General features: G+C 63.9%; 12 protein-coding genes across 12 annotated transcripts; 7 read left to right on the top strand and 5 right to left on the bottom strand.

The window, feature by feature from the left end:
• Nucleotides 1-161: 161 nt before the first annotated feature.
• AMSG_12451 (uncharacterized protein) lies at nt 162-1110 on the bottom strand (the record flags this gene model as incomplete). The annotated part of the gene is made up of 2 exons (XM_013897266.1): nt 162-329; nt 907-1110. 2 exons carry the CDS (start codon nt 1108-1110, stop codon nt 162-164), a joined length of 372 nt encoding a protein of 123 aa, XP_013752720.1.
• Nucleotides 1111-1753: 643 nt separating this feature from the next.
• On the top strand, nt 1754-2978 carry AMSG_11415 (uncharacterized protein; the record flags this gene model as incomplete). Its single annotated transcript, XM_013897263.1, has 1 exon — nt 1754-2978. The coding sequence occupies one exon, from the start codon at nt 1754-1756 to the stop codon at nt 2948-2950; it is 1197 nt and encodes a 398-aa protein (XP_013752717.1). The 3' UTR covers nt 2951-2978.
• AMSG_11414 (uncharacterized protein) lies at nt 2883-5411 on the bottom strand (the record flags this gene model as incomplete). The annotated part of the gene is made up of 2 exons (XM_013897262.1): nt 2883-5279; nt 5382-5411. 2 exons carry the CDS (start codon nt 5409-5411, stop codon nt 2970-2972), a joined length of 2340 nt encoding a protein of 779 aa, XP_013752716.1. The 3' UTR covers nt 2883-2969.
• A 117-nt stretch (nt 5412-5528) lies between these two features.
• AMSG_11413 (ion transporter) lies at nt 5529-6746 on the bottom strand (the record flags this gene model as incomplete). The annotated part of the gene is made up of 1 exon (XM_013897261.1): nt 5529-6746. The coding sequence occupies one exon, from the start codon at nt 6744-6746 to the stop codon at nt 5529-5531; it is 1218 nt and encodes a 405-aa protein (XP_013752715.1).
• Nucleotides 6747-7473: 727 nt separating this feature from the next.
• On the top strand, nt 7474-8857 carry AMSG_11412 (major facilitator superfamily transporter MFS_1; the record flags this gene model as incomplete). Its single annotated transcript, XM_013897260.1, has 2 exons — nt 7474-8696; nt 8735-8857. The coding sequence occupies exons 1-2, from the start codon at nt 7503-7505 to the stop codon at nt 8855-8857; spliced, it is 1317 nt and encodes a 438-aa protein (XP_013752714.1). The 5' UTR covers nt 7474-7502.
• Nucleotides 8858-9676: 819 nt separating this feature from the next.
• Nucleotides 9677-13922, top strand: AMSG_11410 (xanthine oxidase). The gene is made up of 2 exons (XM_013897259.1): nt 9677-9802; nt 10066-13922. The coding sequence occupies exon 2, from the start codon at nt 10964-10966 to the stop codon at nt 13898-13900; it is 2937 nt and encodes a 978-aa protein (XP_013752713.1). The 5' UTR covers nt 9677-9802; nt 10066-10963; the 3' UTR covers nt 13901-13922.
• Nucleotides 13923-14022: 100 nt separating this feature from the next.
• AMSG_11409 (uncharacterized protein) lies at nt 14023-14756 on the top strand (the record flags this gene model as incomplete). Its single annotated transcript, XM_013897258.1, has 3 exons — nt 14023-14203; nt 14258-14442; nt 14469-14756. 3 exons carry the CDS (start codon nt 14023-14025, stop codon nt 14754-14756), a joined length of 654 nt encoding a protein of 217 aa, XP_013752712.1.
• A 370-nt stretch (nt 14757-15126) lies between these two features.
• Nucleotides 15127-16437, top strand: AMSG_11408 (uricase). The gene is made up of 2 exons (XM_013897257.1): nt 15127-15488; nt 15654-16437. The coding sequence occupies exons 1-2, from the start codon at nt 15209-15211 to the stop codon at nt 16313-16315; spliced, it is 942 nt and encodes a 313-aa protein (XP_013752711.1). The 5' UTR covers nt 15127-15208; the 3' UTR covers nt 16316-16437.
• On the bottom strand, nt 16091-17817 carry AMSG_11407 (bifunctional arginine demethylase and lysyl-hydroxylase JMJD6). Its single transcript, XM_013897256.1, has 2 exons — nt 17684-17817; nt 16091-17361 (listed from the first exon to the last, which is right to left on the bottom strand). Exons 1-2 carry the CDS (start codon nt 17733-17735, stop codon nt 16298-16300), a joined length of 1116 nt encoding a protein of 371 aa, XP_013752710.1. The 5' UTR covers nt 17736-17817; the 3' UTR covers nt 16091-16297.
• Nucleotides 17818-18666: 849 nt separating this feature from the next.
• On the top strand, nt 18667-19301 carry AMSG_11406 (uncharacterized protein; the record flags this gene model as incomplete). Its single annotated transcript, XM_013897255.1, has 2 exons — nt 18667-18744; nt 18771-19301. 2 exons carry the CDS (start codon nt 18667-18669, stop codon nt 19299-19301), a joined length of 609 nt encoding a protein of 202 aa, XP_013752709.1.
• Nucleotides 19226-20639, bottom strand: AMSG_11405 (uncharacterized protein; the record flags this gene model as incomplete). Its single annotated transcript, XM_013897254.1, has 2 exons — nt 19226-20305; nt 20608-20639. 2 exons carry the CDS (start codon nt 20637-20639, stop codon nt 19309-19311), a joined length of 1029 nt encoding a protein of 342 aa, XP_013752708.1. The 3' UTR covers nt 19226-19308.
• A 985-nt stretch (nt 20640-21624) lies between these two features.
• Nucleotides 21625-23515, top strand: AMSG_11404 (uncharacterized protein; the record flags this gene model as incomplete). Its single annotated transcript, XM_013897253.1, has 3 exons — nt 21625-21642; nt 21805-22550; nt 22621-23515. The coding sequence occupies 3 exons, from the start codon at nt 21625-21627 to the stop codon at nt 23471-23473; spliced, it is 1617 nt and encodes a 538-aa protein (XP_013752707.1). The 3' UTR covers nt 23474-23515.
• Nucleotides 23516-23719: the final 204 nt, after the last annotated feature.

The raw sequence follows: 23719 nt of genomic DNA, 5'->3' as shown, positions 1-23719 counted from the left end.
TGGGGGGGGGGTTGGCGGGAGTGGGAGCGGGGGGGGGGGAGGGGAGGGCTATCAGGCCAGGATTAGGGCGATTGGGGGCGATCAAGGGGATGACGGTGATTAGGACGATCAGGGCCAGGGTGGGCAGAGTAAGCGAGTTGGGTGAGGGTGGATGATGGTGGTTACGAGCCGCGGTACGTCGAGTAGCCGTGCGAGGAGAGGATGCACGGGACATGATAGTGGCCAGACTCGACCGAGGCGTCAAAGAGAATGGTAACAACCGGATAGAAGCATGGCTTGTCTTCCTTGGCATAGTACTCGCCGGTAGCAAAGGTGATCCGGTACACAGCCTTGGTGAGCGGCTCCGCGAGGCCCACTTTCCACCGTATCACGGGCAAAATCAGGCATGAGGGGTGAGTGCGCTAACCGAATGCCATCGCTCCATCCATACGCATCTCTGCTCCCTTCCATACACTCTCAGCTCCTCAATCAGCCGTAACCGGCTCGATCAGCCGTACTCGGCTTGATCGACTTGATCGGCCGTGATCGGCTCCATTGGCTGCTATCTCAATCCCTCGTCACACTCTCTCGGCCTCAACCTACATCCCCAACCCGACCATCATCGTTGGTAACCGCCTCTGCGATGGTGGTGTACGTCGAACCATCAAACTTCTCCAGCGCGACAGCAAGCCCAGCAGCAGGGCGACTGCTCTCGCTCGTCGGAATGGCCAGAGCCCGATCACACCACCGCCAACATCGCCGCCGCCGACATCGCCGCCGGCCACAGCCGATACAACAGACAGCAGAACAGAAGAGACAGAGAGCAACATGAGTGGGTTGACGGATGGGGGGATGGGAAGTAGCCCCAAGTGGTGGGTATAGAGAAGGCATGCATGCACTAGCCTACCCAGTGGTCGTGTCGAGTACATGCGACGAGAGCGTAATGGTGTCGGCCATAGTATGTAGTGTGGTAGAGTTGAGTGACTCTTGATTGACTCGGACCCGAGCCAAGTGAGACGAGACCGAGACCGAGACCGAGACCGAGACCGAGACCGAGACCGAGACCGAGACCGAGACCGAGACCGAGGTGCAGACCGAGACCGAGGTGCAGACTGAGACAGCGTCAATCATCCTAACCGACCACATGATGGCGATGGGAATGATGATGAAGATGATGATGGAGATGATGATGATGATGACGAATACCATGATGGATGACCATGACCATGATGATGACCATGATGATGACCATGATGATGATGATGGCAAACACGAGTCTGATCCGATACCCCCCCCCCTCCCCCCCCCCCCCCGCCCCCGTGCCCCCCTTGACTCATCTAATCATCCAGCTATACAATGCTCCCATTCACGCATCTCACCGGCTCTCGTCCCGGTCCCGGTCGCCCGTCGCCCGTCGCCCGTCGCCCGTCCCCTGTCCGCCGTCGCACTCGACTCGGCCATGACCAGCCTCCCATACCAATTCAGCGCCATTGGGGCAATCGGCACAACGCCGACAGGCAAGCGAGTGCTCTCCGCCTTTACCAAGTGGTCGGCTGGTCTTGTTGCCCTTGACCACTTTCCGCTTCTCCCCGTCGACGACTCCGGTAGCCTGGCGCAGAACCAAGAGGTCAGCGTCAATGATACCGATGCCGATGCCGATGCCGATCATGGCACAGATGCCGATTACCATACTGGTGATGCTCGCCCTGGTGGCGAGAGCATGGACGAGGCGGAGAGGAGCAAGCATCGCGCACAAGGTCGCGCAGTGTGCGAGATGCTGTACGAGGCCATGCTCATCGCTGTGGTCGCTCTTGATTGGGGAGACATCCTCGATTCGCCTGATCGCTACCGCAAGTTGCAGGGCGTGCTTGCGTTGGAAGAGGGCGCAGACGACGACTCGATTGCCAGCTGCATGGTCGCTGCTTTTGCATTTCACTTTGCTGCGCTTCGACAGGCTTCTGCGCTCAACGCTGCTCCGCCGCCCGGCGAGGGCGACGACGCCGGCCGCGAGGCCCGGAGCGATCGCATGCGCAGCATCCTCCGGCTTGTTGCGAAATCGATGCAACTTGTCCAGCACGCCACCATTGTTGCTGCTGGGGGCGATCTTCGCGTTCCGCTCCTCGCTGGCATCCTCGTCATGTGGTCGGTTGCCTTTGCTGGCCCCGCACACGCCGAGATCGTCGACGTTGCCGAGAACTGTTTCACCGACGCTCTCGCTCTTCCCGAAGATGTGCCCGGCAGCGAGCTGCGCGGCGAAGCCCATCTCTTCCTCGGTCACATCCACACTTCGCGGGCGACAGAGCTCCGCGAGGCTGACTGTCCAGCCGACGCCGACGCTGCCATGGACGACGCCGCCGCCGCCATCGAGGCCTTTCTCGCCACCGCGCCCGACTGCCACTGGTACACCGCGCTCGCCTCGCTCCAGCTGGCAACTACTCGGCTGCTCAAGCACGAGACATCAGACGACGCCATCGCCAACGCGCCTGACGACATCCGGGCCGGCATCGCCGACCTCACCCGCTACCGCGCCGCCATGCGCCTGCTCCGCATGTGGAACCCGGGCCAGCTCTCGCCCGACCCAGCCACTGTCCAAACCATCCGCGTCTACGCTCACATCTCGACGCGTCTCCCTCGCGCCATTCCGTTCTCGCCCTGCTGCATGCCGACCTGCGACACGCTGCCGGCCGCCGTCAGCCTCACGGTCGACAACGCGTGCCGGACCTGCGCCGCCGTCTACTGCTCCGACGCATGCAAGGCCGCCGAGGCCTCCGCACACGCGCAGCTCTGCGCCGCCGATCGAGACCGCGCTGGCTCGGTCACCTCCTCCCGCGGCTGGGTCAAGTCCGCCATCGCCCTTGTCGCTGTCGCCATCGTCGCCATGTGGCTCGCCCGCTTCCTCGCACCATTCCTCTTTGATTTTACCGCCCTCGCCCGTGCCCTCGCCGACTCGGACAACAAGCCCGAGCTGTGACTCGTTCCTAAATCCAAACTCACCGCCCGCGCGCCCGAGCCACCATCGCCCGCAGCGCATCGTTGTCACTTCGCACCGACGTCAGCATCTCTTTCAGCCGCCGGTTTTCCTTCCGCAGCTTGCTCGCCACCGCCGCCGCGTCGTCCGCCGCCCGCGGCACGCCGCCGTAGCTCGCATCGGCCGCCCGCGACACGTCGCGCGCCTCGGCCTGGTACGTAGCAAGCACCCGCCGCAGCTGTGCTGACGTCGCTTTGGCGTGCTCGACCTGCTCCTCTAGGCTCGCTATCTTGGCTTCCTGCTCGTCAGCACCAGCACCCGCCAGCCGCGCCTGCAGCTTGAGCACCATGCTTCGCAGCCGCGCAATGGTCTCGTCTTTGTCCGAGACCGTTGCAGCGGCGGCCGCCGCCCGTGACGACGCCGCCGCCGCCGTGCTTGCCGACGTCGACACAATAGCCCGCTCCTCGCGGTGCTGCGCCCGGACAGTCGCCAGCTCCGATCGCAGGCCCGCAACCTTGGCCTCCAGCCTCGCCTTGGCGTTCACAGCCGCTGCCTCACGGTCGCCGGCCGCCGCCGCTGCGCTTCGCAACCCGTCGTTCTCATCTTGCAGCCTCGCCACAATCGCACGCAGCGACGCCGCCTCGTCGCGCTTCGACGCTGCAGCCTCTGCACTCGATGCCGCCGAGCTCCGCCAGCCCGACGCCGTATCCATCTGGCGCTCCAGCGCCGACACTGCTGCTGATCGTTCACGCGCGAGTGCCTGGAGCTCAGCGTTGGACTCCTTGGTCGCCGCCAGCTTGCCGCGGACAGCGTCCAGCTCCCCTGCCAGCAAAGCACTCCGCTCCCCTGCCCGCCGAGCCGTCTCGACTGCCGCCTCCGCTGCCGCCGTTTGCGCCTCGATTTGCCGCGCCAGGTCCTTGTTGGCGGCCTCCAGTCGCGCGTTCTCGTCGCGCGCAGCCGCCGCAGCGTCTTCGGCGCGGTCGGCCACACTCGCTGCCCGCCGCATTCGCAACTCGGCTGCCTTGAGCTCGTCTTTCAGTTGGCCCGCGGCGCTCAGCGCGTCGCTCGCCTGTGTCGTGGCAGCAGCTGCTGCCTCGACTGCGGTGCGGCGGGCAGCCTCGGCTGCATCAAGCGCCGCGTTCCGCGCTCGGAGCGCAGACTCGGCCTGCCGCGCCCGGCCGTCAGCGGCGCGTGCTGTCTCGGCTGCCGAGTCGGCGCTCGCCCGCGCAGAAGCCAGGGCGTCGCGGAGCGAAGTAATGGTGGCGTCGCGGTCGTTGACCTTGGCCGTCTCGACCGCAGCGGCGTGGCGTGCGGCGGTGAGCTCGTCCTTGACCGCTGCGTTTTCGGCTGCCGCCGCCTGTAGCGCAGCGCGGAGATCGGCCAGCCTCACATCGGCCTCGCGCTGTGCAGCAGACTTTTGGTTGCTACTTCTGCCGGCAGACGTGGCAATGAGAGCCTCGAGCGCCGAGCTCCGCTCGGCGGCTGCTGCATCTTCGCGAGCTTCGGCCAGCCGCGCCGCCGCTGCGCGCATCGCTTCTTTTTCATCACGAGCCCGCTCGAGCTGTGCGGTCAGCGCCGCAACTTGGTCCTCGAGCGCACCGCGCGACTTTCGAGCGGCGTAGTCGGCGAGCGCGTCGGCTTCTTGCGCCTTGACCATGCCCTTGAGCGCCTCAGTCCGCGCCTCCTCGTCGGCCAGCGCACGCGCCAGTGCATCACGCTGCTTGCGCATCGCCTTGAGCTCGGCGCGGAGCTGGGTCAGCTCGGCAGCCGCTGAGCTCGCACTGGCCAGCTCGCCACGCAGCGTCGTCGCGCTCACCTTGGCCTCCTCCAAGCGAGCAGCCAGCTCAAATGCCTCGGCCGCAGCCGTGCGGCCGGCAGCAGCCTCGGCCCGGAGCTGGGCCAGCTCGGCCTCGGCCGCGTCAAGCGCTGCCCGCAGCGTCGCGTTGTCTGCGCGAGCATCAGACAGGTCCGACGCAGCCAGTGCAGCTCTCTTCCCAGCAGCAGCGACCTGAGCATCATCCGCATGCGCCAGAGCCAGTTGGGCACCGAGCGTCTCCACTTCACCCCGCAAGGCCACGATGGTCTCCTTCTGCTCCTCGGCGCGCGCCTCCAGGTCTGCCAGCGCCTTGCTCGACTTGCTCGCTGATCGCTCTGCCTCTGCAGCCTCATCCATCAGCGCACTCATCCCCATTGGCCCCAACAGAGCCCGCAGCTCGGTCACTTTGTTCTTGGCTCTCACGAGCTCCTCTTTCAGAAAGCCAGCCTCCGATCGTGACTTTTCCAGCTCGTCGGCCAGGTCAGCACCACCCGCCTCGCCAGCACCAGCCTCACCCTCGCCGCCACCACCTCCACCAGTGCTCATGCCCCTCACCATACCCCTCAGCGAGTCAATAGTCGCTTGCTTTCGTCGCACCCGTGCCTCTAACTCCCGCACCCGCTCCTCCAGCCGGCTGCTCGCCTCCATGATGACCAGAGTGGAGTGGCAGCAAGGGGGGCCAGGTAGCGCAGCAGGTGTGACATGGCCAAACACCACGGTGGCAATTGATGGGGCGCGCTGCGGTAGCAATTTTACCTCCCGAGCCTACGGAGCAGCAACAGCTGCAAGAGCTTGCAGCCGATCAGCGGGCGAGAGCGCTTTCAGGACAGCAATGGCGTGCGAGACGTCGGTGAGCGGCTGGAGAGACGAGCGGGAGCCGTCTTCGGGCGAGAATCGGCCACCCGTCCGCCATGGCTCGTCGCCGGCGGCTGGGCCGAGGTCCTGGATGCGCCGGAGCCGACGCCGCGCCAACAGCGTGAGGAGCCGCGGGTAGGTGATGATGCCGGTGCGGAAGGGATCAACGTCCCCGAGCATGTCCTCGAGCGTCTCGGCGTCAAAGTCATAGCCAAAGGTGCGGAGGACAAGGCCAAGGTGCGCGGCGTCGAGGCCCGGCGAGGTCGGATCGTCAAAGAGGGCAAAGATTTCGGGCGAGCCGTCTTCGGACGATGAGAGCATGCCGGACGAGTCGGAGGAGAACGAGTCCGAGTCGGTGATCGGCTCGACATAGGTCATGCCCAGCTCGACTGCGCGCCGCTTGGCCTTGGCCCGCTCCCGGCGGACAGCGACAAGACGCTCGGCCTCGGACTCGAAGGCCCAAGCGAGCATGGCGGCCGGAATGGCAAAGAAGGCGACAGAGACCACAGCCGTAACAGCGATGATGATGAGCGTCAGCGTCGAGTAGTTTTTGCCAGAGTAGTCGATGCCCTGCCCGGTGAGCATGAGGACAGCAAGAAAGAGGGTCTTGGGGATCGACCCAAAGTCGCCCGGGTTGTCTTTGTGCTCCGCCGCCCACAGAAGAGTGGCGGTGGCAAAGAGGAGAATGCCCGAGAGGAGGAGGCCGACCGAGAGAATCTCGCGGTTGTGCCAGACAACCCGCTTGACCGAGGCAAACGCCTGCCCGTACTGCTCGGTCTTGAGCAGGCGAAGGACGCGAAAGATGCGGATCGGAGTGGTGATCGGCACATCGTGCGGCGTCAGAGCCTCCACAAAGAGCCCGATGAACCACGGGAGAATGGCGACAGCGTCGATGAGAGACACGGCCTTGGTCATAAACTTGATCCTGCCCCATAGCGGGTGTGCGTACTTGTTTGCCTCGACAATCGACCACACCCGCGCCACGTATTCAAAGGTAAAGATGATGACCGAGCAGCCTTCGATCCATGCAAAGGCCGTCTCGCTCGAGGCCGACCAGCTCGGGTCGGTCGATGCCACAAACAGAGCCAGATTAGCCACAATCAAAGCCAAGATCGCACCCTGGACCATCCGCCCTGTCTTCGAGTGACCATTCAGCAACAAGTACATCTTCTCCCGTTTGCTCTCGGCCCGCCATCCAGCCGGCTCCTCTCCAGCTGCCAGTGATCTGCGGACCTCTGTCCACCGCGTCGAGACCCTGACCGATGGGTACCAAGACGGAGTATGGATAGTCTTGTGCCGCTTGCTCTTGTCGCCCCCGTACGCCACATGTCCATCTGTCCGAAGCAATGGCTCGAGCACTTGAGTATTCCCTTCTCGCTCAGCCATCGGCCCTCCCCGCGCGCACGTGTGGGTGGGTGGGTGGGGGTGCTCGGTGCGAGTGAGGTGCTGCTGCTGGTCCCACTCGGGCTGTCCTCGGCACCTATCGCTAGCAATTGCCATCAAGGGGCGCATCAAAAGCCAAGCACGCCAGTCAGCCATCGCCAGCCACCCATCGCCATCGCCAGCATCTCATCGCCATCGCCAGCATCCCATCGCCATCGCCATCGCCAGAAACCCATGGCCATCGCCAGCATCCCATCGGGCACGGTGGCATCCACCCCGAGACGCCAGCTGGCCACCCCGTGGACACTCGTGCACCTCCACACCCATCGCCATTGTTGCACTCGGCATGGGACGACTCCTCCCCGTGGAGGATCCGCTAGGCGGGGCGGACGTCACCAAGAGCGATGGAAATGGGCGGGAGGGGGCGAGAAGGCGGCGGGTGTCTCGGTGCCTGTCGACGAGGAAGTCGGTGGCCGTGGCAGTGGTTGTGGCGATGGCGAGATGGAAGGGCCTAGAGAACGGGCACCGGACAAGGGATATGCATGGGTTGTGGTATTTGCATCATTTGTCATCCATGTGGTGGTCCTGGGCTTCATCTACTCGTTTGGTGTTCTGTTTGTCCCCATCGAGGCCTCGTTTGCTGGCGCGTCCAAGGCCTCGGTGGCGCTTGTAGGCTCGACCGCCAACGCCTTCCTCACTCTCTTTGGTATTGTAGCTGGGAGAGTCATCGATGCCTTTGGCTTCCGCATTCCTTCGGTGGTGGCCGGCTTGATCGGCGTCGCTGCGTTGCTGGTGAGCTCGGTGGCAACCTCGATCTGGATGCTGCTGGCTACGTACGGGGTGGTCTTCGGCACCGCCCTCGGCATGGCCTACTTTCCGGCCATCGTCTCGGTCTCGACCTGGTTCCAGGCCCGACGTGGGACCGGACTCGGCCTCGCGGTGTGTGGCTCGGGGGTGGGCAATCTGGCCTTTGCGCCGCTGCTCTCGGAGCTCGAGTCGGCGTACGGGTGGCGGGTGGCGCTGCGGGTGATGGCGCTCTCGATGGTGGTGCTGGTGGCGGCAGCAATGCTGCTCGCCCGGCGGGTGCCGCCGGCCAAGGCCCGCATTGGACTCTCGTTTGTGGCGCTCCTCGGCGACCGGGTCTTTGTCTCACTGCTCGCGGTCTCGGCCACGCTCTCGTACTCGATTCTGGTCCTCTTTATCCACATTGTGCCGTCTGCCCAGGAGAGCGGAGTCTCCAAGTCGCGGGCGGCGCTGATTCTGGCGGCCATGGGCGTGGCCTCGATCGCCGGGCGGCTGGTCAACGGCTTTACCGCCGACTGCCTCGGCGTCCCGCTTATGCTCCGGGTCGCCGCCGCCGGCATGGCTGTATGTCTCGCGGTCTGGCCCTTTGTCTCGGGCTTCTGGCCGTTCCTCCTCCTCGGCTTTGCATACGCATACAACGCCGGCTCGTACATCGGCTTGGCGCCGGCCTTTGTGGCCGAGCTATATCCTATCCAGTCCATCCCGACCATCACCGGCTTTACTATCGGCTTTTCGTTTGTGGGCATCGCCTCCGGCTCGCCCGTCACCGGCCTACTCCGCGACGCCACCGGCTCGTACCATGTCGGCGCATTTATCGCCGCCGCCGCCTCGCTCCTCTCGATCGTTTTTATCACTCTCGCGGTTCGATTCCATGCTGCCAAGGTTGCCACCGTAGGTGCTGATGCCGACAACGGGCCGAAGACGACGAGAGCGCAGACCTTGGCACCGACTCTGATGGCTCGAACCTCTCAGACCAAAGCGCATCCAGCTACGACGCCCAGGCCGGCGAGACCGACGATACCAGTGGCGACAGAGTCGCGTTTAATCCTTAACGGTACACATTTGACCATCGCGCAAGCCGCGTGCCGCGACGCTCCACAGACGTCACAGCGGCCGTCAGTCGCGGTAGAAGAGTGCTGTGGCCACTGGTGGGCCACAACAGAAAACATACGGCGATGGCGGGGCGTGGGCTCGCGTCAGCGTAGAGCGCATACGCGGCGTCCAGAATCCAGTGCAAGATGGCGCGCCGCCACTTGCGCGGCTACGCCGACCGGCAAGCTCGTCCGTTGCAAGAAGATCCACAATGTCCTCGCGCTATCCCGTTCGGCCGCTTTGTTCAACTCTGGCATGCTCTCCTTCCCGGTCGTCAAGGTCGTCAACGATAAGCTCCGCACCGTCCGCGCGCTCGCCGCTCCTCCGGATCGGTGCCGTACGGCACCTCGCGCGCCTCGCCTATGCTCCCAGGCATCCGCCACCGCGACGGCAACTCGGGCATCCTTCAGGCGGGCGTCTACGTGTCGGCCGCCATCACGTGCGGGCGCGCCTCCCACCTCAAGCCGCAGACCAAGCAGGCGTCAAGCAGCGTCGGCCAGGTGACCTGGAAGCCAGGCATCATCGAGTTGTTCACGTTGAGATGCGCGACGACGCGTCCGAGCGACCGCCCCGATAAGGATTAAAGCTCAACATTGCACGGCATCGACACGAGCCACGAGTCGGTCTAGATCGCCCACTCCTACATCCAACATCAAATAACGACAACAGACTGATGAATTGCAATGTGGTGGGCCTCGTCCGCGGTGTGGCTGTGAGCCGCCGTTTTCCGTGGCTTTGACCTCAATTCGAGTCGGTCGTACTTGAGTAGCAACTGCAGACTTCTCTGGCGCCGACCATGACCACGACCACGCCGCTTATCTGTTATGTCAACAACAACCGGATTGAGCTTACTCCTGGGAGTTTTGACCCCACTCAGACACTGCTCACCTTTCTCCGCTCTCGTGGTACGTTTTCCCGTCTTTCCCTACTCCCTACCTCCCTACCACCATGCCTATGTCTCCCCGCTCCCGGCCCCAGAAGCTCAACGCAACTCACACGTGGAATTCCCAAAAACCATCTGAAAAATAATCGTTGAAACCGTTGCGGGAACGTTAATTTATCGTTGTTGGCGACGCGGGCTGCCTACCGTTGATGACTTTTGATGCTCCTGTACGCGGCTTGATGATGGATTATCTGAATCTGCCGCGATGATGGTGAACGAGTCCAGGTCTGACCGGAACCAAGCTTGGATGTGGCGAGGGCGGGTGCGGTGCATGCACGGTGACGCTGACGCGGGTGGACAGTGTCGGCAAGGCGACGAGCTACTCGGCTAACGCGTGTCTGACGCCGTTGGCGGCGGTGCACGGGCTGGTGGTTACGACGGTGGAGGGCATCGGCAACACGCGCAGTCCCCACGCGGTGCAAAAGGCGATGGCCGAGTCGAATGGCTCGCAGTGTGGCTTTTGTACGCCCGGCATTGTCATGTCGATGTACGCGCTGCTGGCGTCAAACCCCAACCCGAGCGAGGAAGACGTCGAGCGCGCGTTTGACGGCAACCTCTGCCGGTGCACTGGCTACCGCCCGATCCTGCAGGGCTTCCGCGAGCTTATCAAGAGCGCGCAAGGTGCAGCATCATCGTCGGCGTCGAGCCTTGCAGAGCATGTGGAGGTGCCAGAGGAACTCGTGGCGATGGCGGCGGCGGGGCAGCGGCCGACGGTGCTGCGCCAGTGGTGACGTTCCGGCCGGCGACCGAACCGACGTCCAAGACGACGTGGTATGTGCCGACGACGCTGGCACAGGTTGCGACGCTCAAGGCTGAGTTTCCGGGCGCAAAGCTTGTGATCGGCAACACCGAGCTCGGCATTGAGGCCAAGCTCAAGCACGCCGAGTTTGAGGTGCTTGTGGCGACCGGCGGCGTGGCCGAGCTGCTGCAGTGCGAGGTTGACGAGGCGAGCTCCTCGCTGCACCTCGGAGCCTCGCTCAATCTCAACGAGCTGGCGCGGTTTGCGAGCACGCAGCTGGCGGACGAGGCAACGGCCAACCCAGTGTACGCTGGCATCGAGCAGGCACTCCGCTGGTTTGCTGGCAACCAGATCCGCAACGTGGCGTCGCTGGCTGGCAACGTCATGACGGCGTCGCCGATTTCTGACCTCAACCCGCTGTGGATGGCGCTCGGCGCCGAGGTGGTGGTCACGTCTGCGGCGCGTGGCGAGCGGCGGATTCCGTTCAACGAACTGTATGTGGGCTACCGCAAGACGGCGGTGGAGGCCGACGAGGTCATGGTCAAGCTTGTGGTCCCGCTGGCGGGCGAGAACGAGTATGTGCGGTCGTACAAGCAGTCGCGGCGGCGTGAGGACGACATTGCGATTGTTGGCGCGTCGTTCCGGGTCAAGCTCGATCCGGAGACGGGCGCCGTGGTCGACGCCGGCCTGGCGTACGGCGGCATGGCGGCGTGGACCAAGTCTGCAGTGGCGGCTGCCGAGGTGCTGATGTCTGGCGAAAAGTGGAGCGACGCGCTCGTCCGCAAGGCCATGGCGCAGCTCGACTCGGTGGACGTGCCGCTGGCGCCCAACGCGCCGGGTGGGCAGGTCGGATACCGTCGCGAGCTGGCCAAGTCGTTCCTCTACAAGTTCTTCCTCTACGTCTCGGTCGAGTCGGGCCTTGCGCCGGTGGAGGCGCGCGAGATCACCGGGGCGCTGCTGCAGGAGCACAAGCCGCTCTCGCAGGGCCGTCAGGAGTATGCTTCGTCGGCGTTTGAGGCTGCGTACGACGGAGTGCTCTCGCCGCCGGTCTCGGGCGGGGTGCACATGCCAGAGATGCATGCGTCGGCGCTGCTGCAGGCGACCGGCGAGGCCGTGTACGTCGACGACATTCCGGTGGCAGCCGGCTCGCTCTTTGGCGCGCCGCTGCTCTCGTCGGTGGCACGGGGAACAATCGAGCGGATCGAGACGAGCGCCGCGCTGGCGCTGGACCCTTCGGTTGCAGTCTACACGGCTGATGACGTGCCTGGGATGAATGTTCTCGGAGCCATTGTGTACGACGAGGAGGTCATTGTGTCGAAGGAGATCACGTCGCAGGGCCAGCTGCTGGGTATGGTCGTGGCGTCGAGTGCGGATTTGGCGCGGCTGGCGGCGCGCAAGGTCAACGTGGTGCTCACCGAGGCGGCACCTGACGCGCCTGAGCTTGTGGTGACCATCGATGAGGCGGTGGCGGCCGGGCAGTACATGTCGGGCGGCAACAAGATGAAGAGCGGTGACGTTGAGGGCGCGCTGGAGGGCGCATCGCATGTGCTCGAGGGCACAACGTACGTCGGCGGACAGGAGCACTTTTACCTGGAGACGTTTGCCACGCTGGCGGTGCCTGTCGAGGGTGAGCAGATGAAGGTGTACGCGTCGACGCAGAACCCGTCCAAGACGCAGAAGTTTGTGTCGCGGGTCCTTGGCGTGCCGTCTGCCAAGGTGGCGGTCCACGTCAAGCGGATCGGCGGTGGGTTTGGCGGAAAGGAGACGCGGACGTGCCCGCTGTCTGCGGCGGTGGCGCTTGCGGCCAAGCTTTCGGGCAAGCCTGTGCGGTGCATGCTCGACCGCGACGAGGACATGGTGTACTCTGGGACGCGGCACCCGTACAAGGGTGTGTACAAGGTCGGGTACAACGACGACGGCAAGATCCTCGGGCTGGACATCGACCTGTACTCAAACGCCGGCTTCTCGCTCGACCTCTCGGGCTCGGTCATGGATCGGGCGCTGTTCCACGTCGACAACGCTTACAAGATTCCCGCGGTGGGTGCGCGCGGGTGGTTGTGCAAGACCAACACGCCGTCGAACACGGCGTTCCGCGGGTTTGGCGGCCCGCAGTCGATGCTCATCTGCGAGTCGTGGATCGACAATGTGGCGCGCGAGCTGGGCAAGGATCCGGCCGAGGTGCGGGCGGCCAACTTTTACGAGCCGGACGCGACGACGCACTACGGGCAGGTGCTTACCGACAACCGGCTGGAGGCGGTGTGGGGCGAAGTGATGAGCAAGTCCGAGTACGAGACGCGGCGGGCCGAGGTGGCTGCGTTCAACGCGGCGCACCGGTGGAGGAAGCGCGGGCTGGCGGCGGTGCCGACCAAGTTCGGCATGTCGTTTACGGCCAAGTTCCTCAACCAGGCCGGCGCGCTTGTCCACGTTTACCAGGACGGGACGGTCCTTGTCTCACACGGCGGCATCGAAATGGGCCAGGGCCTGCACACCAAGATGGCGCAGGTGGCGGCGTCTGCGTTTGGTATTCCGGTGAGCGACGTGTACGTCGACGAGACAGCGACGGACAAGGTGGCGAACACAGTGCCGACGGCGGCGTCGGTCTCGTCGGACATCAACGGTATGGCGGTGCTCGATGCGTGCGAGCAGATTTTGGCTCGGCTGGCGACGGTGGAGGGCGTGGCGGCGGACGCGCCGCTGGCGGAAAAGGCGCTCGCGGCGCACCTGCAGCGGATCAACCTCTCGGCCAACGGCTTTTACAAGACGCCGGACATCGGGTTCGAGTTTGACCCGACGGGCGAGACGGCCGGAAGCGGCATGCCGTTCAACTACTTTTGCTACGGCGCGGCGGTGGCCGAGGTCGAGATCGACGTCCTCACCGGCGACCACGTGGTGACGCGCGCCGACCTCGTCATGGACGTGGGCGACTCGCTCAATCCGGCGATTGACCTCGGGCAGGTCGAGGGCGCGTTTGTGCAGGGCATGGGCCTCTTCACCACCGAGGAGCTCATCAAGCTCGGCAACGGGCACGTCTTTACCCGCGGCCCGTCGTTCTACAAGATCCCCGCGTTCTCGGACATTCCCTCGATCTTCAACGTGTCGCTCCTCAAGGACGCGCCCAACTCGCGGGCCATTCACTCGTCCAAGGGTGTCGGCGAGCCGCCGCTCTTCCTCGCCGCCAGTGTGTTCTTCGCCATCAAGGATGCCGTCGGCGCCGCCCGCGTCGACGCCGGCCTCGGATCTGGCGCCTTTGACCTCCACTCGCCGGCCTCGTCCGAGCGCATTCGCATGGCATGCGGACCTGTGGCACCCGAGTTGGAGTAAAAGGTAAAATGCAGCAGTTGTGGCGCAGTGCGACTCGGGCTCCGGCTGTAGCTGTAGCCAGCCACACTTGACGCGAGTGCTTCGTTCGGGCGAGGCCAGAGGGAGCGAGCGAGCGAGTTGTGATGACGTCGGAACAACAGCAGCTTCTTCCTGACGAGAAGCTCGCGCGGCAACTCCGTGTCATGCTTAGAGACGAGGAGCTCATGGCGCAGCTTCCTGACGGGGGTGAGAAGCTCCGTGCCAAGCTCTCAGAGGTTACCTTGCGGCTGGAGGGCGGCGGCGGTGGAGGGATGGCGGTGGCAGGTGAGACTCGAGGGCATGGACGGACAAAAGTGGATGGGGAGGGGCAAGGTGCAGTTAGCGCGGGGAAGGAAGTGGATGAACGTGTGGTGGACGAGCTGGCAGAGGCGCTGAAGGGCTTGGATCTGGGATCAGAGGGTATGCATGGCCTCTCGCCCAAGGAGTATCGTGAGCTGCTCGAGTCTGAGAAGGCCAAGCTGGCGGCGGCAGAGGCCGGCGGTGGAGGGACAGGCGATGCGTCGGTCATCGCCTTTCCCAGTCGGTGGAGGAGATCGTCGGCGTGGTGCTGCCGGACTCGGACTGGGACGTGCTTCGGAGGGGAAAGAAGGCGCCGCCCAGAGCATCGGTCACGCGCTACATCTCGCTGTACGAGGCCAACATGCTTCACAACGCCTACGTTGCCTTTCTCCAAAAGACATATCCGGATCGCCCCGAGATCTGGCGGAGGAGGCTCGGCATCGAGCGTCCGCGCAGCTCGGCTACTGTGTACCAGCCGAAGGACGCCATGTTCCGCAACACCTCGCTCGCCGACTTTGCCTCGGACGATGACGAGTGAACGATGTCGAAGGAGCGATGACGAGTGGGCGAGGATCCATCACATGGTAGACAGCGTTACGACTTGGCAACTGGGTCAGATCGGGTCAGACGGGGAGGGGAGGAGAGGGGGCGCTGGGCAGGGTGTGGTCTGTTTTTTCCCCCACGACGATGCGGAACGATCTGGTCATCAAAAACAAACACGGCGTAATCGGATGCAGCAGGAGGTGTACGGGTAGGCTCGGAGAGAGGGAAGGGTGGTGGTGGTGGTGGGGGGGGGGGGGTATGCGCCAAAAATGCGCCAAAAAATGCGCCAAAGAGTCGGTTTGAGTCGGGCGAGTGAGTCAGGCGACCGATGATATGAGTTGGAGTGGGGCAGCGAAGGGGGGGGGGGCGGAGGGAAGGGACAAGAGACGGGACTGAGCTACTTACTTTACTCTGTTCGAGAACGAGAAACAGGACGGAAAGCCCAACATGGCAGCGCTTGGAGAGCATCACTATGGCAAGTCACGCATTCGTGTCGTCCACGTCGACCGCAGTGGACCTCGACACGTGGTGACGGAGCTCTCCGTCGACGTGTATTTGTGGGGCGCCGACTTTGCGAGGACGTATCTCTCGGGAGATAACTCGACGACGGTGCCTACGGATACCATGAAGAACACCGTGTATGCTCTGGCCAAGATCCATCCTGTCACTCCCATCGAGTCGTTTGCAGAGTCTGTTGCCCAGCATTTCAAGTCGAAATACGCTCAGGGTACGTCATGGGGATGATGATGGGGATGGGGATGGGGATGGGGATGGGGATGGGGATGGGGATGGGGATGATGGTGGCGCTGCTGCGGGTGCCCTGCCTCCCATACACTCACAAGGGCCGGATCTTGCTCTCTCTCACACACACTCTCTCTCTTCCCCATCACAGTTACCCAGTGCAAGGTCGACATCCGCCAGCCTCTGTGGGAGCGGCTTGATGCGCCTGATGGGCAGGAGGGTGCGCACAAGACGGCGTTTGCCGAGGCCGGGCCGTGCTATCGCACGGCATCGGCGACGACGCGGGCGGACGGCGGCGCGGACGTTGTGTCGGGCTTTAAGGGCCTGCGTGTGCTCAAGACGACGGGATCGGGCTTTGAGGGCTTCCCGCGGTGCGAGTACACGACGCTGCCGGAGATGCACGACCGGCTCCTGTGCACGTCGGTGACGGCCAACTGGACGTTTGCACGTGGCTCGGAGCCGGGCTACGGCGCGGCGCTCTCAATGATTCGCAACGTCACGCTCGACTTTTCGCCAACCGCTATTCGCTCTCTGTCCAGCAGATGGTGTACGACATCGGCGAGGAGGTCATGGAGCGGGTGCCTGAGCTGGAGACGATCACGTTTATCATGCCCAACATCCATGTCTTCCTCTACGACATCCAGCGGTTCGGCCTCGAGAACAACAATGAGGTGTACTTTCCGGTCGACGACCCTGCGGGTTACATCGAGGGCACCGTCGTCCGGGCGGCGCCGTCCAAGCTCCATTCGCGGCTGTGATGGCCGCGCTGCAAGCCTCGGCGCCAGCCGTCGGCGCTCAGTCGCCGTCCCATGACGCCTCGGAGCTCGACGAGCTTGAGCTCGAGCTCGAGTCGGAGCCCTCGACCGGGCCGGTCAAGTCAAAGTCGGAGACGTCGAGCGCGTCGCGGACCTCGGGCGGGAGCTTAAAGTACCAGCGGCGCCCGTACTTGGGGCGGTATTTCTTGGTGTAGCGCCAGACGTGCGGCATGTTGACGCGCGAGGCAAAGTTCTGGGTGACCGAGACGGTGAACTCGGTGTTGAGGACAACGTGCCACCACTTCCACGGGACAAACAGCGTCTCGCCGGCCTTTTGGGTATACTCGATCATGCCAAGCTCCTCGGCGCGCGGGCGGAGCTGTGGGTAGACGTCGAGCCACCAGTCGATGCCCTCGTCACCGGCGCCCTTGGGCGGCTTGACCACCGAGCCCTTGGTGCTTGGCGGGAAGAAGGCCCACCGCTTCTGGCCCATGACCAGCGCATTCCACGCCGAGGTGTTGCCGGGATCCTGGTGGATGCCCGTTCCGGACCGCTTGGGCCCGACGAGGAACCAGCGGTAGAGTGGGCGATCCTTTTCGCCGGCATACTGGTGGTAGTCGTCGCGGAAGAAGCGCGGGACGGTGTACTGCTGCAGCAGCTTGGGATACTTGCTCCCGTAGTACGGATCAAAGACGTACAGCGGCGAGTCGTCGTCGTTGGTCAGCGCGTACCGCACAAACTGCGCCCATGTCATGTCTGTGTAGTTAAACGAGCCGACGTCAAAGGTCTTGTCGGCGTACTTGCGCATGAACCGTCGCGGCGTCCACTTGGCCGGCGCCTTCCAGTCGTCCATCAGATTCTCGATTACGCACGGCCGGTCGAGCGCCTCAAAGGCAAACCACTCGGCCTCGGTCATTGTTCGCGCGTCAAACCGTGGGAGTAGGTGATCCAGCTCGCCACTCCCGCGGAGCACCTCTTCCGGCACATCGGCATGGCGCTTCACGCCCCACTTGCGCGACGACACGTCCGGGTTCACTCGCTTCTTGATCTTGCGCACACGCAGTTCAAAGTCCTCGCGGGACTCGGCTTGTTCCACCTCGACCTCTGTTGGCAGCCATCCGCAGGGCCATAGTCATCAACCGGGGTCAACCGGGGCCGAGAGCCAGGAGCCAGGAGTGAGGATGAGCGAGCGAGAGGAGACCATGACCAGGGGGGGAGCCAGGATCGGGGAAGACGGCCACAGCCACAAACACAACGACAACCACAACCACAGCCACAACCGCGAGCATGGCCGCAAGCACGAGCCACGAGCCACCGAGCCACGACGACCAGCCAATCATATCCCCCTTCGCGATGAGTCCATACCCACCCGAGCCACCCTGCACAGCACACGGACACACCCTCGCTCATACACACTTGCACCTACCCGCAAGCAGCTCCTCGGTAGAGTTGACAATGGTGGACTCACAGGCAGACATCTTCCTGTTCTTCTCCCTCCCTCTGACTCTATCTCTCTCTCTCTCTCTCTCTCTATCTATCTCTCGCGGTGCTCTCCCGCCTGCTGGAGAGTGTCGTGTCAGTCGTCTGCGGCCGAACCTCGCCTTGTCACCTCCCCCCCCCCCACCCCATCGCCTGTCGCCGTCCGAGACACAAGCACGTCCCATCGCCCACAATTGCTGCTCGCACAGGGTAGTCATTGCAATCAACCACACGGTCGCATTCTTGCTATCTTCCATCCCTGATGGTGCTTGTCCAAGGTGGAGATCGCAACCTGGTGAGCTCCCTTACCCGTGGGAGTAACATGCCTTCAGTTCAACTTCCGATCTTTGATCGGCACAGTTTTAATCAGCCAAGGGTTGTCGATGCCTCCCGAGCTTCCACGCCCATCACTGCAGATCCCCGCCACCTTCCCGAGCTTACACTATCACCCCCTCTTCTAACGCTCCATCTCCACCACCCGATTTCGTTCCTTGCCTCACTATCCCCTTTCCAGCCATCGCTGCGCCCACGCGGGGGTGATCAATGGCCTTGGCGAAATGGCGGTCGGCGGCACACTTGACGACGCGCAGACAACGACAGGCATGGCGACAACCGTGGACGAGCTTGTGCAGGGCGCATGTGGCGATAACCAAGTCGTTATCGGGTATAGTCTCATGGCGGGGGCAGGCGGAAGCAACGAGGCTGGGCAAGGCAAGGCTGGCGAGGGGACGACGACGACGACAGGCAGCAGCAGCAGCCCGACCGAGACGACAGGCGAAGCGGGCACGATGACAGACAAGGTGGAATGGGCTCAGGTGCTTCTCACCATTCCGCTGGAGGAGTTGCCCCAAACTGCAAGCGTAGAACAAGTGGTGCAAGTGCTGGGGACATATGCTGCTCTTCCGAGTCCGGGTGTTATCGATGGCTATCATGTGCGGCATTGGCTTGCATCGAGCAAAGTCGTCGATGGCCTCGTTGCCTTGGCTACAAACGGATCAGCGTGCCGCGGTCTGCTGCTTCCGGCTGCCCAAGAGCTGCGATCGGACGCACTGCCGGTCCTGGCTCGCCTCGTTCCGCAGCTGGAGCAGTTGGATCTCTCGGGCGCGCTGCGAATCGGCGGCGGAGAGCTGGAGTCTCTGCTGGCGAGCGCGAGCTCGCTCAAGTCGCTGAGCCTGGCGCGGGTGCCTGGAGTGACAGACGCAGCCCTCGAGGCGCTGGTTTCCGCTGCGAGCGGGAGCCTGACTGCCATCGACCTTTTCGACTGCCGCAAGATCACCGACGCCGGGTTGAGCGCGCTGGCGCAGTGCACGCAGCTGCAGTCGGTGGTCCTCGCCGGGTGCCTGGATGTGACGGTGACCGGCCTGGCGGCGCTTGCTGATGGCGCGCCCGGCATTACCACGCTCTCGCTCGCCGGCCTGCTGCATCTCTCGGACAGCGATGTGCTGGAGACGCTCGGCCCGCGGCTGGCGGCGCTGACCTCGCTCGACGTCCGGTTCTGCCGCTCCATCGAGCTTCGCCACGACATGGGCGAGCTGTACGAGGCGCTTGCAGCGTCGCGTGCGTAGCATGCACTCAGCCGCCGTCGCCCGACGCCGAGAAGAACTCGTCATCGTCAGAAGAGACGCCGCCGGCGTCTGTATAAAACGTTCCGTCACAGACTGAGTCGTCGGGCGCAGTCCCGTCGTCCTCGACCGGCGTGGTGGTGTGCAGCTGACGCATGGTAGGTGCGACTGGGAGGGATGACCACTCGTCGACGCGCTGCGTGTACGACGACGGCGCGCCCGGCGACGCGTCGCCCGAGCTTGCTACTGCCATGACGTCTGCAGGTACCGCTCCAGAGGCAAAGAGCTGGATCCAGGCATCGGTGCCAACGGACGAGGCTGTGGCGCGGGCGGCCTGCGATGTGGCTGCCCGCGGGACGCGGAGCGGCGAGCTCGACGGCCTTGAGCCCAGGCTGGCACTGGCGCCAGCGCCGGCGCTGGCGCCCGAGAGGCTCGACGGCAGCGAGGCGTACATGGCACCCGGCGGCAGCGAAGTGACCTTACGCGAGAACGCTGTTGTCCGCGGCTGAAGCGGGCGGTAGTTGGCCTTGACTCGGAGGAATATCTGCAAGAACGGCGACGCCCAGGCGGCGTCGTCAGCGACAGCGGCCTGGAGAAAGGCGTTGAGTGCGTTCTTGCGGTGGGCAACAACCGACGGCTTCTTCCTTCCAAAGTACGAGGCCTTGGGCATGAGACACGCCCACGGCGCGCTGTCTCCGAGCTCGGCGACAAGATCGCGAGCGAGGGCGCGGAACTGGGCAAACCGGCGGAGTAGCCGCCACGAGGCGGTCCCGATCTGGACCTTGATCTGGTACACGGTGTGATCACGGGCGAGAAACGAGGCGGTCACCGCCACTGCCCGCTGGCTCATGTGCGAGACCGGGTCGATGTCCAGCAGACGCCGGACAGCGATCGAGTCTGCGGCGATGTCATCCGCCACAACCTCCGCCAGCGCGTCTTGGACAGCGCGGCAGGCGGCGGCTTGGCTCTCCTCGGTGGCGTGATCGAGCCTGGTGATGGCAAAAGCCCTAGTTTTGCACCAAGAGCCTCTAGCACACTAGCAATTGAGCTAGCAGATCTCTTGACGGTCCATCGAGGCAAGGTAGCCGGCGGCGTGCGAAGATCGGTGAGGCGAATGGTGTAGATGACCGGCGGCTGTCTTCCGAGCCGCGACTTTGGTCTGCTCTGCTCCACCGCAACCACCTCGACCTGGTGTCGCTGACTGCTCATCGTCCTCCACCTGCGGTCCAAGCCCAACTGAGTCTCTTCTTCTTGCGTGGAGTGTGTGTATGTGTGTATGCATGTATGTTTGTGTGTGTGTCTCCCTCACCTCTTACCACGCCGACAGTCGTCTGCCGCCATCTGCCACAGTCATGACGATGGCGATGGCGATGGCGATGGCGATGGCGATGGCGATGGCGATGGCGATGGCTATGGCGGTGATGGTGTTGCTGACTAGGGTTGGCACTGTTAGCGAGTGCCAATATGTCTGCCCTGGCCATGATGGCCGCTATGGCCATGATGGCCGTAGTGCCTGTGATGGCCATGATGACGCCACCCCCCTTCTCCGCTCTGTTCATCTTGGCGGCCCACTGCATGATGATCAATACGGATCCCGATACGTATAAAGCCACCCCCCTCACCCCTCCCCCCCACCCTTCTTGATCCAATATGATCCCGCTCATACACACACCCTCACCCTCCTCACTTGCCGCATTGTCCTCGCCAACGGCATGGTCGTCGCCTGTCGGCGTTCGTTCGTTGAAGCCATTCGAGCGAACAGCGACCACTGTCCCCCCCTCCCTCGGTCACCACCCCCACGCCCAGCCCTACCACGCCCACCTCGTTTTCTCTCTTCCCACACCGCACTCTGCGCACAGTCACACACCCAAGATGGAGTACGTCAACCCCAATCCCTTCCCTCTTCCCTCCTCTTCACCTATCCCCCCCCCCCTGCCGTCGGTCACTTTGACAATGTGCGTGACCACCCAAAACCCTTGATTCTTTCATATTGGTTATCAATGCTTTTTTTGCCCCAGTCCCCTTGGCTCCCCCCGTCCCCAGTCTCCTGTCCCCCCCCCCCCCCCCCCCCCGCCCGTACCCCCTCCCGTCCTCCCCCACCCTCCCCATTCCCACACAAGTGCATGTATATGACCGACTGTGTGCCATATATGGCGTGGTAGAATGGTGGTTATGCATGCCAGAGTCGTCGTCGGGAGAATCGTTGCTGTCGGTTGCGGCAGAAGGGGGACGGGGACGGGGGACACCCCAGACCGATGACGGGAGCCAAGACCGGGGACAGGGCCCAATACTGGGGACAGGGCCCAAGACCGGGACTGGGGCGGGAATGGAAGGTGGAGTCAAGGTAGAGATGATGGTGGCAATGGAAATCGCGGCGCACAGCTGGTACAGCTCGGGCTGGGACTCGGGCTTGGACTCGGGCTAGCGCAATGACTCTCTCTCTCTCTCTCTCACACTCACTCTCTCTGTTGTCTTGTGTTGTAGCGGTGGTGGTGATGAGCTTCAGGATATCCTTGCCGACCTTGACCTCGGTGGCGTCGACGGACTGCCGGCACCCAACGCAGATGCGCTGGCGAATCTCTCGACGCAGCAGCTGCTGAATGGACAGTTCCAGGCAGGTGCGGCGGGAGCAGGCTCTCCGGGCATGGGCGGGATGGGCGGGATGGGTGGCATCCCACCCGGCCTGGTCTCTGTTGGGGCAGGTACCGCCATGCCAGGGGTCAACCCGTATGCGGCGGCATCGCCGGGCACCCCGGTGGGCGGGGCCGGAGCGGGGGCCGGCGGCGAGCCGGGTGCGTCGCAAGAGGTGGACGATCTGTTCAACGAGATTCTTGCGGACGCTCCCGCGGCAGACACGACGCCGTGCGCGCAGTGCCGCGAGCCTGTGATGGGCAAGAGCGTGACTGCGCTCAACCGCAAATGGCATCCGGAGCACTTTGTGTGTGCGCAGTGCTTCAAGCCGTTCCAGAACGGACAGTTCTTTGAGTTTGACGGCAAGCCGTACTGCCAGTTTGACTACACGGACCTGTTTGGTCCGCGGTGCGCGTCGTGCCGCAACCCGATCACCGGGCAGTGCATCAACGCGCTGGAGAAGAAGTGGCACCCAGAGCACTTTATGTGCTCGCGGTGCAACGCGCCGCTGGCGTCTGGGGCGTATGTGGAGTTCCAGGGCGCGCCGTGCTGCAAGTCGTGCCAGGCGGTGGCGACGGGCGCAGCGCCGCCACCGTCGAACCCGATGGCCTCGATGGGCGGGTACGGGCAGGGCCAGGGCATGCAGGGCCAGGGCATGCAGGGCCAGGGCATGCAGGGCCAGGGCATGCAGGGCGAATGGGCATGCAGGGCGGAATGGGCATGCAGGGCGGGATGCAGCCGGCGATGCACTCGATGCAGGGCGGCGGCGGAATGTTGGCATGCAGGGACAGGCGCCGCAGCAGGGCGGGATGCCGCAGCAGGGCGGGATGCCGCAGCAGGGCGGGATGCCGCAGCAGGGCATGCCACAGCCTGGCATGCAGGGCCAGGGCATGTCGGTGCAGTGCGGCAAGTGCGGACAGGCGATCACCGGCGAGTTTCTGGTCATCCAGGGCCACAAGGTCCACCCGCAGCACTTTTCGTGTGCACAGTGCCAAAAGCCGTTCCAGTCAGCCAAGTGCTTTGAGTACGACGGCCGTCTCTACTGCGAGTCGGACTACAACGCGCTACTCGCGTCGTGCTGCGCAAAGTGCCGGCGGCCGATTGCCGGCCGCTGCGTCACCGCGCTCGGCAAGCAGTGGCACCCGGAGCACTTTGTCTGCGCTCACTGCGAAAAGCCGTTTGCCGGCGGTTCGTTCTTTGAGCGCGAGGGCCGACCGTACTGTGACGTGCACTACCACCAGCTCTTCGGCACCGTTTGCGCAAAGTGCGGCCGCTCCATCACCGGCCGTGGCGTCACCGCGCTCGGCAAGCAGTGGCACCCGGATCATTTCACCTGCGTTGGTTGCGACAAGGCCCTCGCCGGCGCAACCTTCTGCTCGTTCAAGGACTCGCAGCCCATGTGCCGCCGCTGCTTCCTCAAGCTCCCTGCACACCTCCGCCGTCAGCTCTCGGCGAACAAGGGCGGCGCCGCGGCCTCGGACTCGTCCAAGGGTAAGGACAAGAAGAAGAAGAAGGAGAAGGAGAAGAAGAAGAAGAAGAAGTAATCGTATCGTTGGCGACGGCGTAAAACCATGCGTCCCCTCCTTGGTGCTTGCATCTGCGTGTGTGGTGGAGGGGAAGAGGTGACTTGATTGTGCTCTGCCGTGCTCTTGATTTTTCTTTTCCTCCTCTCGATGCCAAGCCCGACCCGCTTGCCGTTGGCCGGCTGGCCACAGTGGAGCAGATGTGATGAGTAAACCGGCGGCGTATGGCGATGCGCCTTCTTTGTCTGGGGGCAGCTGTGATCCTCG

This window comes from Thecamonas trahens (genome assembly GCF_000142905.1).
Source record: "Thecamonas trahens ATCC 50062 unplaced genomic scaffold supercont1.78, whole genome shotgun sequence".
NCBI lineage: Eukaryota > Apusomonadida > Apusomonadidae > Thecamonas > Thecamonas trahens.
This window is presented reverse-complemented; position numbering and strand designations above follow the sequence as displayed.

Excerpts from the sequence above, each read along its gene's own strand:
- AMSG_11410 (XM_013897259.1), top strand. The coding sequence starts at position 10,964 with ATGACGGCGTCGCCGATTTCTGACCTCAACCCGCTGTGGATGGCGCTC.
- AMSG_11408 (XM_013897257.1), top strand. The coding sequence starts at position 15,209 with ATGGCAGCGCTTGGAGAGCATCACTATGGCAAGTCACGCATTCGTGTC. Across the intron at positions 15,489-15,653 it reads CAAGTCGAAATACGCTCAGG|TTACCCAGTGCAAGGTCGAC; the intron begins GTACGTCATGGG and ends TCCCCATCACAG.
- AMSG_11407 (XM_013897256.1), bottom strand. The coding sequence starts at position 17,735 with ATGTCTGCCTGTGAGTCCACCATTGTCAACTCTACCGAGGAGCTGCTT. Across the intron at positions 17,362-17,683 it reads TACCGAGGAGCTGCTTGCGG|AGGTCGAGGTGGAACAAGCC; the intron begins GTAGGTGCAAGT and ends GGCTGCCAACAG.